At 45.0% G+C, this 12,843-nt stretch overlaps 1 protein-coding gene across 1 annotated transcript in view; it reads right to left on the bottom strand.

The window, feature by feature from the left end:
- Positions 1 to 6,887, bottom strand: part of Sidt1 (SID1 transmembrane family member 1) — a 92,924-nt gene extending 86,037 nt beyond the window's left edge. The window contains exon 1 of the mRNA XM_059277420.1: positions 6,146 to 6,887. Coding sequence (XP_059133403.1) covers positions 6,146 to 6,367 — 222 coding nt within the window. The 5' untranslated portion in view covers positions 6,368 to 6,887. The remainder of the gene's footprint in view (positions 1 to 6,145) is intronic.
- Between the last annotated feature and the right edge of the window lie 5,956 nt (positions 6,888 to 12,843).

Below are 12,843 nucleotides of genomic sequence, written 5' to 3'. Positions count from 1 at the left end.
AACAACTGACTCTATTAGATGTCCAGTGCTAGTTGACTTATCTACAGCACAACCCCTGTACCTAAGAGTCAGGGACCATTAAGGAAAAGGAGGCAGAAAGGTTGTAACAGCCAAAGAATCATGATGTCTACCATGAGGTAGTGTCTTTTATATGACAAGGATGCTGAACCCGTGAGACCTTTAAAATATAGTCACCTAAATAAGACCAACGCAATGACAACCTGGATAGATGAAATCTCACAAGGCCCCACCTCTAGGTGAAGAGCTATAAGTAACTGATTACTTGAAGAGCTAAATTAATTAATTTCTGCTGACAAAAAAAGAACTAGTCTTCTGCAGAGATGAGCCCCCCGGTAGATTATTCATTCCCATGTAATCAGCTTTAAACACACACACACACACATACACACACACACACACACACACCAAAGAAGAAGTAATAAATTTGTGGGGAGTGGGATATACAAGGAAGTAATTCTAGAGGGAAAGGGAGGGTTGGAAATGATGTAAATGCAGAACTCGTATTGAAATTCTCAAAAATTAAAAAAATTAGATATAAAGTAAAGTGTTTCTAGATTCTTTCTTCCCCCAAAAGTAAGAAACTGAAAAACAAATTGAAGAAGACACTAGACATAAGGCAGATGCTTATGTCTATCTCCTGGATTGGCAGAGTTAACTTTGTGAAAATTACTATATTACTAAATTTGTCATCTGTTGATTCAATACACTCCTCATGAAAAGTTCAATGAAATTCTTTAAATAATTACGAGAAAAGAAAGTAAAATGTATATGGTAAAACAAAAGACCACAGATAACCAAAGCAATCCAGTGCAGAAAGAGCACTGTTGAGGTATCATTAATACCTGATCTCAAATTATACTACAGAGCCACAGTGACAAAGAAAGAATAGTACTCAAACAGAAAGAGAGATGTAGACTGATAGAACATAACAGAAAACCCAGAAGTGAACCCACACAGCTTATGGCCACTCATTTTGGAAAAGGCATTAAAACATACACTGAAAAAAAAAGAGACAGTCTGGTCAACAAATGGTATTGGTAAAACTGGATATAATCCACCTACAGAAGAATGAAATTATGTTCACATCACTCACCCTGCACACAAATCAACTCAAATGGATCAAAACTCTCAGTTTAAAACCCCAAATTCTGAAACTATTCAAGGAAAATATAGAAAAAAACCCAAAAACAAATACTTCCAGATATAGGCATAGGCAAGAACTTTTTGAATACGATTCCAGTAACAGAGAATCAACAAACCAGATAGCATTAAATTAACATTTATATACAACAAAGGTAACTGTCAGCAAAGTGAACAGACAGCCACAGAACAGAAGGAAATTTTTGCCATTCATATTTCAGATTGGGGAAGGAGGTGTTAGCCTGTAGAACACATAAAGATTTAAAAAATTTAAACACAAAACAACCCCTGACAGTCAACAAATGGGCTAATGAACCAAATAGACACTTCTCAAAAGAAGAAACACAAATGGCCAATAAATTGTTCAACATCCTTAACCATCAAAGAAATGAAAGTTAAAACACAGGTTGAGTGTTACAGAATATTCCTGTACACTGTGTGGAAATGGATTGCTGTGATCAGTGTAATAAAAAGCTCAAGGGCCAATAGCTTGGCAGGAAGTATAGGTGGGACTTCAGGGAAGAGAGAGAACTCTGGGAAGAAGGAAGGCAGAATTGCCAGCCAGATGCAGAGGAAGCAGGACATTCAGGAGGAAAGGTAAAAGTCAAAAGCCACACAGCAGCACGTAGGTTTATAGAAATGGGTTAATTTAAGTTATAAGAGCTAGTTAGAAACAAGCCTAAGTTAAGGCCAAGCTTTCATAATTAATCAGAAGTCTCCATGTCATTGTTTGGGAGCTGGCTGGTGTGACAAAGAAAGACTCATTACGGTTGATATCCCCTCTCACCTGAGTCAGAATGATTACTGTTTAGAACACTAATGTAATGCTGGATGGTGGCACTCGGGAGGCAGAGGCAGGGGATCTCTGTGAGTTAGAAGCCAGCCTGGTCTACAGAGCAAGTTCCAGGACAGCCAGGGCAACACAGAAAAACCCTGTCTTGAAAAACAAACAAACAAATGAAACAAAAACAAAAGAACATAAATGGAAAGGGTACAAGAAAAGAGGAGCCCTTATTCTGTGTTGGTGTGACTATAAACTGGGCATCCACTATGGAGGTCAATATGAAGGTTTCTCAAGAAAGTACAAATAGAACTATCACAGGGCCCAACTATACTGCCCCTGGGCATATATCCAAAGAACTCTATATCTTAGGCAGAGATTCTTACACATCCATGTTCATAGATGCTCTATTCACAATATGGAAATGGAATCAGACTAGATGTCCATCCATAGATGAATGACTAATGAACATGTGATACACAGACACATGATGAAATTTTACTCATGGTTAAATAAAAAAAATGAAACTATGGAACTTGCAGAAAAATGGGTGGATCTGGAAACTGTTCCATTAAGTTAACAACTCAGACTCAGAAAGACAAATACTGCAGTAACTTTTCATACGTGTGTCCAAGATTTTAATTATTGTATGTGTATTTATGTGGGTGTGGGTGTAGATATAGGTCACGGGACTAGAAGGGGCCATAAAAGAGAAAAAGAGATTTTCAGGAAGGAGGAGTAACAAGAGTGTGTGATACGGAAGTAGAAAGGGGCTACTGGGGACTGAACAGTACAAGGGCAGGATGGGGGTGCAGCCAGGGGATGGGGGGTGAACCGGGGGAAGGACCAATGTAAACAAAGTTAAGTTTGAGAAACCACACAATGAAACCTATTACTTTGTATGCTAACTTCAAAACAAGCAAATGGAGCGGGGAGGAGGAGGGTGGCAACAAAAAGAGATAAATGCTTCAGCTTAGTAAACAAAAGGGATGTTTCCAGATCTCAAGTGCTATGGCCAATGTGGAATTCTAAGGGTCTCTGATGGTGAAACAGCCCCAGGGGAACCATCGGTTGTTCCTCCCAGTTGCCACGATGGTGGTCTCCTTTCCTTGTAGACTTGTGTCTGTGCCCTTGTCCCAGTCAACATATCCCCGGTGACTCTCCTGCAAGGTGACTTCCTGTTGGGTTGGCTGAGCCCTGTGGTTATACCTGCTTGCACAGTGTCACTCAGACTCCCAGTCATAGGAGTCTCGGGACACTTCCTCTCCAGAGAAATGAAAGGAATCCTACCTCGCTGAACCTGAACCTTTAACCACTGTTTCCATTATTTGGCTTTAAACTGGTCAGTCCATCCTTTCAGTGATTTTTTTTTTTTAAATGTCAACTTCATATTTACACTAGTCCCGGCCTCAAGGCATATCAGACTTTTCCTGGTGCTGAGTTCAGCTCCAGTGACACAAGCCGGGTGACATCATTCCCCGTGGTAAAGGAGATGCAGTGGCTTATGGGAAAGGCCTGGGGCAAAGGCTCCTGCCCTCTCCTCTCTTACCAAAGCCTGAATTTTAGACTTAACTTCTTCAAGACAAAGGAAATCACAACGACAAACAAGGATGGTTTCCAAAAAAAGAACACAAGATAAAATCTTAAACAAAAAAACAAAAAACCTGGGCACTTTTTTTTCCCAAACTAAAATCATGTCGGAAGAAGGGTAGTGGGAGATGACCCCAAACTAGAGGGAGTCCCGCCTTACCAACACCCTGCTTGGTCACGCCAAGCTCCTCCTCTGGACATGACGGATCTCTATTCAGCTCCTCAGTGAGTTTGGAGTTGGAAATGGAAGTAAAAGTTGTTTGATGTGGAACAGTAACAAAAATTTAGATAGTGGTGACCAGCCTTTGGGACTGTGGGGAGAGGGAGTGGCCGAGAAGATGAACAGGTCAGAGTTGGACAGAAAGAGCAGCTCCCTGGGAATCCTTCCCGCCCTCCATGGGGGAATCTCTGGTGAGTTAGTACAGCGCTGTGCATTGCTGGTTTAACCCACCAGTTATCTTGTGCTTTGTTTTCTAGAACTAGTAACTTATTAGTAAAAATTCTAAGGATTGATTACTCTTGTTGACTTTTTATTGTACTATGTGTAGATGTTCTTCCAACTAACATCATTGTTTCATAAAACAAAGAGCGCTTTAATGAACACATATGCAAAATAGAAAGGACATATGAAATATTTTTCCAGTATGTGTTTGATTCTATTTGATTTCATCTTAACTATTTCTTAGGCATTTATCCATTTTTTTCATTTAGTTTTGCAGAAAACATTTATAAAGCTCTGAAATACTGAACAGAGCGTGATTGTGTCCCTGGTCTCAATATCTCAAGTGTCCAAGGAAAGTCAAGAAGGTGAGCTCAAGTATAGACAGCACAACCTGCGTGAGGTAGAGGGATTTTCGCAATACTAAAGGAGAAAGGTCGAAGCAACACAAAACAGCGGGTCAGTCCTCTAGAAGGCATGGTGCATGTTTGTAGTCTCAGCGTTGAGGCAGAGGCAGAGGATGATACGTTTGAGGCTGGTTTGGTCTACATAATGAGACTATCTCAGCAAGCAAACCAGAGAAAGAAGTCAACCATAGGAGCACATACTGCCCTTGTAGAGGACCTCAATTCAGCTCCCTAAAGATCGCAATTGCCTGAAACTCCAGTTCCTGGGGGGGGGGGGGTCTGGCGCCCTCTTCTGGCTTCTGTGGGCACCACACAAGTACATGGTACACACACACACACACACACACACACACACACACACGCAGGTACTCACTCATCCAGATAAAATAAAAACAAAATAAATCTTAAAGGAAAGATGAGAGAAAGAAAAATAAAATAGAGCATCTCATTTGTCTTTCAGGAGTACCGAAGAAACACCAAAGCCTGTCACGATTCTCTTTGCGCATGCTATTTGATTTAGGACGAAGCTGGCGCTATACCCCAGAGACCCTGCGGTTTTCAAGACTCTCATCTAGTTCCAGGAAACCACAGGACTAGGAACCGATCTTATGTGTAACACATCAGCCAGCTGGTGAGCATCCCCACACTGGGCAGGCAGGAGTCCCTGGTGTGGGGTATGCAATTGAATGTCTTTGCACACAGTGCCGTCCACTTGCTACAGGGCACAACCTTAGGGTCACAGGAGTTGGACAGGGCGAGGTCTCTGCTGCCTTGGAGACAATGCCATAAGATTTGGTGCCAGGTAGGAGAAGGGGAACTTGGGACACTTTCTCAATACACAATTCACTGAATTTCTCAGTTCAATGACCCTGAATGAGACTCAGGGATGAAAAGGCATAGAGGTATTCCAATCATCTGGTTCTGAAGTGCCCCCAAGGGGGCAGAGAACGCTGCCACGGTGAGGTGTGTGTAAACGCTTTTATACGGGTAGAAAAGTGAAGGAGGCACACCGGACAGCCACCCCTCCTAAAGGTATCTTCTAAGGAAAATGTGAATTATGTGCATTGTCTTACATTATATAATCAGATAAGTCAGAGGCATGGTTGTTGAAATAAATCTCCTCCCTCCTTACCTCACCGTAACTCTTGTCAAACAGATCTAGAACTTTCGCACAAATTTTCACCCGTATTTATAATCAAAGCCTGGACAGATCACCTGAGCATCGCAGTTACAACGTCTTTGACTCGGCTTTAAAAAAATAAAAATAAAATAAAACAAAAAAATAAAATAAAAAAAAACCAAGCACACAGCGTGGCAATAGTAACAGAACACAAGAGACCTGTCCACTCCTTCACACGCTTTCCATTTTAGGTTCCGAGCACCTCTGCCTTCCCTTATGCCCTAAGACTGAAGGGTCGGCACTGGATTAGGAACAGGTTTGTCCTCCCCCGCCCTCCTCCGTCCTCCGGCGAACATAGCCACCCAGACATCCTGGAGAAAGGCCCAGCCTGAGCCAGGATCCGCAGAGGATGCGGGTCCCAGAGCCTCTCTCTGCAAAGCCCAGGAATGGCAGCGATCAGGCTGGGGTGGGAGCGAGGTGACACCCAGAAGTGCCCAAAGCCGGTGCCTCGCAGGAGAGAGGCAAAGAGAGAGGGGGGTCTCCTGGTCCCTGAAGTCTCCCTAGGTCCATTCTGAGTGCAGCCGCAGATACCGAGGGGGCTCGGCGATCTCGGAAGTTGGAGTCAGCGGTGGGAGCGAGCTTCTTACCTGGCCAGGGTGGCTGGTGTGGTTGAAGGAGTAGATGTTCTCCGTGCTGAGGTTCACCACCCCGCTGTAGACGTGATCGAAATCGGCGCCCCTGGCGGGGTCGCGGGGATCGCGGAGCAGCTCTGCGGACTGGGCTCGGGGCTCGGCGGGGTGGCCGGGGACCGCCGCCCGCAGGAGCCAGGGCAGCGCGCAGAGCAGCGCCAGCCTCGGGCAGCCGAGCATGGTGGGCGCCGCGCCCCGGGGGGCCCCGAAACACAAGCAGCCCGAGGTGGGGGCGAGCACCGAGATGGTCCTCTTCCAAAGCCGCCTGCGGGGCTGGGCGCCGGCTTCAGCAGCTGGGTGGTGTGTGGCCGAACGGCCGCAGCAGGCTGGAGAGGAGCAGATCAAATACTGATGTGCCACCTGGGGTCTCCAAAGGAGGTCACGCGTATGGAGTAGGGGGAGCGCGAGACGTGGGGGGCCAGGGAAGGCTGCTTTCCCCTTCGGCTTTTAAGTCTTCCCTTTCTCATTGCTGAGAAGCTTCCACGTACCCAGAGAGAATTTTCACTGATCTCTTCCCTCTCAACCTCAAAACAACAACAAACCCCTCAGCGAAGTAGCTGCTAGTCCAGAAGAACCTATGTGACCAGCCATCAAGAAGGAAAATAAATGAATGTGCACTCTAGCTGCGGGCAAGCGAATAGAAAGCAAGCGCGTCCCCTCTCAAGAGGGTGCACCAGTTCGCTGTTAGGCTTCCTACCTGCAGGACTCCTGCAGGTGTGAAATGTCGCTATCCGCTCACTGGCTATCCGCCCTGCTCTCACAGAAGCCCTGCTCAGACACCTGGCTTATTTCCTTATTTCTCTTGCTCTCCACGGAGAGACTCGCGTCATCTCTCCCTTGCCATATGTGCATGTATGTAAATATACACAGTTACAAAAAATAGATAGGGTCAAGAGAACAGTCCCCAGCTCGGCCTAGAGACTGCTTCCGGAAGAGATCAGTGAGGATTTAGTGGCCAGATTTAGGCAGACACCATTTCTTTCCACCCAAGCCTTTTGTGCCCTTTAATTTGGCAATGTTTTTTTTCAGATTCTGGAAGAATTTTCCGGATTCTAAGTTGCGTTTTTGTTCATTTTAATTTAATTTTTTTTTGAGGTAGGGTCATACTGTCTAGTCCAGGCTGGCCTTGAACTCGGGATCTTTCTTCCTCAACCTTCCAAGTGCTGTGATTACAGTGGTGGGCTACCCCACCCACTAAGCCTGAGTGTTTTGAGAAACACAATACAGTGAGCCAGAAAAATGGGGTGCCTTTAAACTGCAGCATTGGAAATATTTTTGCCATTTCTGCAAAGTTTAATAAAATTTAATAACTTGGAATTTCTGAACGCCTTGGAGGTTCGCTGCAGTAGCCAGTTCAAGCCGGCTTTGAGATGAAGAGTCGGTCTCAAACTTGATGGGATCTGGGATCCTGCTCCTTCACAGGGCAGCACGTTCTTTCGCGGTCTAGCATCTCCTTATTAGAAAAATAATTCATACTTTCAGCTTCCTTCCTTCCACTCACTTGCACTTCTGCCCTCTAGAGACGCAGGAATAAAGCTAATTCTTCCACATGATGGCTTTGCTGGTATGTAAAGGGAGCTATGACCGTTCGTAGGATCCTTCAAAGTTTTACACATCTAGAATTTGGCTTTGATCCACGGAGAACAGCTATATGATTAGATGTAACTGAAAAGGTCTTTTGATCACCATATGAAAGTAGTACTAAATAAGAAGTATTTATTTGAGCAGGGCGGTGGTGGCGCAAGCCTTTAATCCCAGCACTCGGGAGGAGGCAGAGCAGGTGGATCTCTGTGAGTTTGAGGCCTGCCTGGTCGACAGAGTGAGATGCAGGACAGGCACCAAAACAATACAGAGAAACCCTGTCTCGAAAAAAAAAACAAAAAACAAAAAACAAAAAACCAAAAACCAAACAAACAAAAAAAGAGTATTTATTTCAAATTAATTTAGGTGGTCTGTATACTAGAAAATGAAGTTGTAGATGACATATGATTCTGTACTATGATTAATCCTGAGTCTGGCCTTAATCCGCTGAGTCAGCTAACTAATCATCATCTCAGAATCACAAGTTGTTATAAGGATAAGGGGAAAGAGTGCACTTAACTACCGCATATTTAAAAATCGAAAGGTTTATGCACAAATATTATTCTGTGAATATTATTGTATGAGTGCCAGCTCAGTAGCTGAAAAATGTATCCTAGCAGGCAGTCGCTTACAATTTTTGTTTATTTACCTTTCTGTGTATGGGTGCTTTGCCTGCATGTATGTCTGTGCACCATACACTTTCCTGGTGCCCGATCCCCTGAGAGTGAACTGTTCCAGACAGTTATGAGCTGCCATGTGGGTGCTGGGACTCAAATCCAGGTCCTCTGGGACAGTAGTCCGTGCTCTCAACTTCTGAGCCATCTCTCCAGCCCCATCACTTTTCACATTACCAGTGCTAAAGCCTCACGGTGAAGACAGAACACACCAACAGCCATGGGCCATGTAACCCGGCGAGTACCTGCGTTAGCCGTCAACTCGGGAAGCCAGCCTGTGCTCTGAACAGCAAACAGCCCAGAACGCCAAACCATAACCTTGGCAGCAAGTGGTGTAGACGCCAGGAACTGGTACAGTGAGTCGGATGGCTTTTGTCCTGACTTCAACGTAGGCTGATCAGAGGAGGCCAGGTATGCTCCCCAACATGCTGTGCACTGATGGTAGCCTGCCCTGTGCTGTCTCTGTACTAGGATCCAATCAGAGACTGTCCAAAAGCCTTCTTTTATTTTCACCATAAAACTTTCTCACTTGCCTGCCTGCCTTTAAGCCTCTGCCTTCATTTTTAGTAGGTGAATCCCTTGGTATAGCAAGCTTGGATAACTTCTGTTTTCATTTGTGAAAACAAAATTTATTTAGTTCCATGTTTTTCTGAAGATCTCACAGAAATATGATTTGTACCATCCATCACCGGGGGCTCTAGTCATCTACCAGGAACAGTCTCCCAAAGCCCCTCGTTACTCCACACAACTCTCTGTGTCTGCACTGAGGTGTGCGAGGTCAGCATTACTCCTGAGCTCTGCTGTATTTGTCTTTGAGTTATTTGGCTATCAGAGTACCTAGGCTTCGTTACCAGTTCCCATTGTTTAGTGTCTTTGTTAGAGTCACACCAATCATTTCTTTTCCTCTTTTGCTCTTTGTTCGGCTTCTGTTCTGGGATGTGCTGTCTGAAAGCTTTGCTGTGGAGTGGAGCGCAGATGTGGGCTCCACAGGCCCTTCCCTTGAGTGGCCTTCACAGATCGGCATGGTTCCCACTCCACCACAATCATTTGGACAAACCAGATAAAGTCACCCTTCCATCTGGAACTTGATTTCGAGGCACAGAGAGCATTCTCTCTGGTATTCTACCTGCCTGGAAGCACAGATTTCTGGTCTTCGTGGGGAAGCAGCTAAGCACTCAGTCAGGGCTAAAGCATGCACAAATCACTTTTTAAAAAGGTTTTTAGGATTTATTTTATGTGTATGAGTGTTTTGACTGTGTGTATGTGTGTGTAACACATCTGTGTCTGGTGCCCATGGAGGTCAGAAGAAGGCACCAGATGCCCTGGAACTGGAGTTGGCTGGTTGCGAGTCACCAAGTGGTTGCTGGGAATGGAATCCAGGTCTCCATAAGATCAGCAGGTGATCTTAACAGCTGAGCCATTCCTCCACCCTAAGCTTTCCTTTCGACCACCTTCAGCCAGCTCTTATAAGACCATCTAAGTCTGGTTTTCCTCCTTCTTATGTGCACACTCAATACAATCCTAATCCTCGTGACTACCTTGCTAAATGGCACAAATTCAAATATGATTTGAGTCTTCAGGGATCATCCTAGGGAATATTGTACTTCAACAAAGTTGTTTAAGAGGCACCTTAGAAAATAAATGGAAAATAATCTGTCAGACCCAGTGGGGAACATTTTTTGATTAGTATATATGTAAGGGTCATGTCAGAATCCAGTAGCTGCTCAAACCACAGTGCTTTGCTGTTGTTGGTTGTTTTTGCTTTTTTGCTCTTTTGAGGGGCCCGCCATCCTAGTTCCCAAAGAAATCACATACAGAAGCTTATTCTTACTTATAAATGCCTGGGCTTAGCTTGGCTTGTTTCTAGCCAGCTTCCCTTAACTTTAAATTATCCTGTCTACCTTTTGCCTCTGGGCTTTTCCCATTCTCTTACTTCTATAAATCTTACTTTTACTCTGTGGCTTGCTGTGTAGTTGGGTGGCTGGCCCCTGGAGTCCTCCTCCTCCTCTGGCTCCTTCCTCTCTCTTGCTCCTCCTTCTTCCAGATTTCTCCTTTTATTTATCCTCTCTGCCTGCCAGCCCCACCTATTTCTCTCTCCTGCCTCACAGCTCCTTATTAGACCATTGGTGTTTTAGACAGGCACAGTAACACAGTTTCACAGCGTTAAACAAATGCAACATAAACAAAAGTAACACACCTTAAAATACTGTTCCTCAACACTTTGAAGCTGCTCTTTCTCTTTCATAGGTACTAACAGGCACCTGCCAGGACACTGTCCACAGTCCTCAGCTAACAGACTTCTAGAAGCCAGGGCCTCTTACCTGGAAAGTGAGTTTACATCAAAGAGGGGGTATTGGTCCCTACCACCTTCCCTGCCTCCCTTTTTGGGAATCAGAGAACTTGGATACAGGTTTGTGTTGTGAAATACCCCCATCCTCAGCTACACACGAGAAGAGATTACCACTTCTGTCCCACGGGTTCTGCGTTCTTCTTTTCAGAGTCCTCACCACACTGTCTCTGGCACTCAGAGCCCCCAACATGCTGTTGAATATCTGTCTGTTCATGCTATTGAATAAATCTTGTGGTCTCAACGAACAATCTCTGTCCCAATGTCCTCTGTCATATCTGAGACCATCCAATAGAGAGGCCTCCAGGTGAAAACCTTATACACAAATTGCTTCACTAAAAGATTCTTTGGATAAATAGCCAATGATCAGCCTGACCAAGTTAATGTTCAGTTGGAAGCTCCGCCTCAGCCCCCCCCCCATTCCAAACCCACCCCTCTCAGAAAGCCCACCAAGCGGCATCTCCTCCCTCGGAGATGCTCAAGACTGCGCCTACAGGGTTTTCAAGCTCTGGTCTCTAGACCTACCATGTGATTTCTCCTCCTCCTTCCCCTGCCTCACTTCTGGGGGGCTTGAGAATCATTCAGGGGCGCTTTTGATCTTTAAACCTGGTCTTTTTGATTCAGCTTGATCTGGCTTGTTGTGTCTGCAGAGAAACCTATTACCAGGGATCCAAAAATGCTTACAAGTTAACACCAAAGTAGAGCCAAGGCACAGTAAATTCCACCCTCTTGCTCTCCACTTGACTCCACATCCACGTCTCCCTTCCCCCCTTTATCTTATGTTCTCCCCTCCTTCCTTTCTTTTCTCCCCCGTCTTCAGACTTCTTGCCTTTTCCCAGCAACTCTCTTAAGATGGCAAATGTCGTCTGCTCCTGAGAAGCCATCCCTTTCTTTCTTTCTTTCTTTCTTTCTTTCTTTCTTTCTTTCTTTCTTTCTTTCTTTCTTTCTTTCTTTCTTTCTTTCTTTCTCTCTCTCTCTCTCTCTCTCTCTCTCTCTCTCTCTCTCTTTCTCTCTCTTTCTTTCTTTCTTTCTTTCTTTCTTTTTTTCTTTTTTTCTTTTTCGAGACAGGGTTTCTCTGTGTAGTTTTGGTGCCTGTCCTGGAACTCTCTCTGTAGATCAGGCTGGCCTCGAACTCACAGAGATCCACCTGGCTCTGCCTCCAGAGTGCTGGGATTAAAGGCGTGCGGCGCCGCCGCCGCCGCTGCCGCCGCCGCCGCCGCTGCCGCCGCCGCCACCACCACCACCCGGCTGCCATCACTCTCTTAAGTCAGGCACGCCGGCAACTGTAGAATTTAAACCTTGGACCTAAGGCCAATTCAGAGTTGTAATTAAAGAGCTCTTAAAGCCCCAACAAAGGAGCAAGTATGCATAGAAAAACTTGAAATTCTTTGACCCAGAAGCACCTGTCTGTGATGGTTTGTGCTAATTGTTAACTCGATAGAATCTAGGGTCACCGGGGAAACTGGCCACTGCACATGCCTGTGGGGAATTATCTTGATTACATTACATTAATTGACTATGAGATCTTTAGGGTGTGCAAGACCGTTCTCCGAATGTGAGTTCTGAAATGTTTGAAGGAAAGAGAGTGCTGAGCACTAGCATGCACTCATCTTTGCCTGTTTACTGATTGTGAATGTGGTGTGACCAGCTGCTTCAAGCACCTGCTGCCTTGACTGCCGTGATGGACTGCGCTTCTGAACTGTGAGCCAGAATAAGCCCTTTCTCCCTTCCATTGCTTTCATCGGAGTATTTTATCACAGCAACAGAGAAAGAAACTAAGACGCTGACCTTTATCAACTTGTACATATGTTGCAAGGTGGCAAGAGTTTATTGGATCGATCCAGAGAGGAATCTACAGGATTTTTCTTTCCATGGTCCAACCAAACTCTAGTCAAATAAAACACACAAAAACAAAAACTGGCTAAAGTCTAAGCAAAGATATGCTGTACACATTTCCACTAAGAATTATTTGGATTTGGGATTGAGGAGACAGCTCAGTGGTTGAGAGCACTTGTTGCTCTTGCAGAGGATCCTTGTTCCGTCCTCAGCATCCA

The sequence above is a fragment of the Peromyscus eremicus genome, chromosome 12, assembly GCF_949786415.1.
Source record: "Peromyscus eremicus chromosome 12, PerEre_H2_v1, whole genome shotgun sequence".
NCBI classification, from domain to species: domain Eukaryota; kingdom Metazoa; phylum Chordata; class Mammalia; order Rodentia; family Cricetidae; genus Peromyscus; species Peromyscus eremicus.
This window is presented reverse-complemented; position numbering and strand designations above follow the sequence as displayed.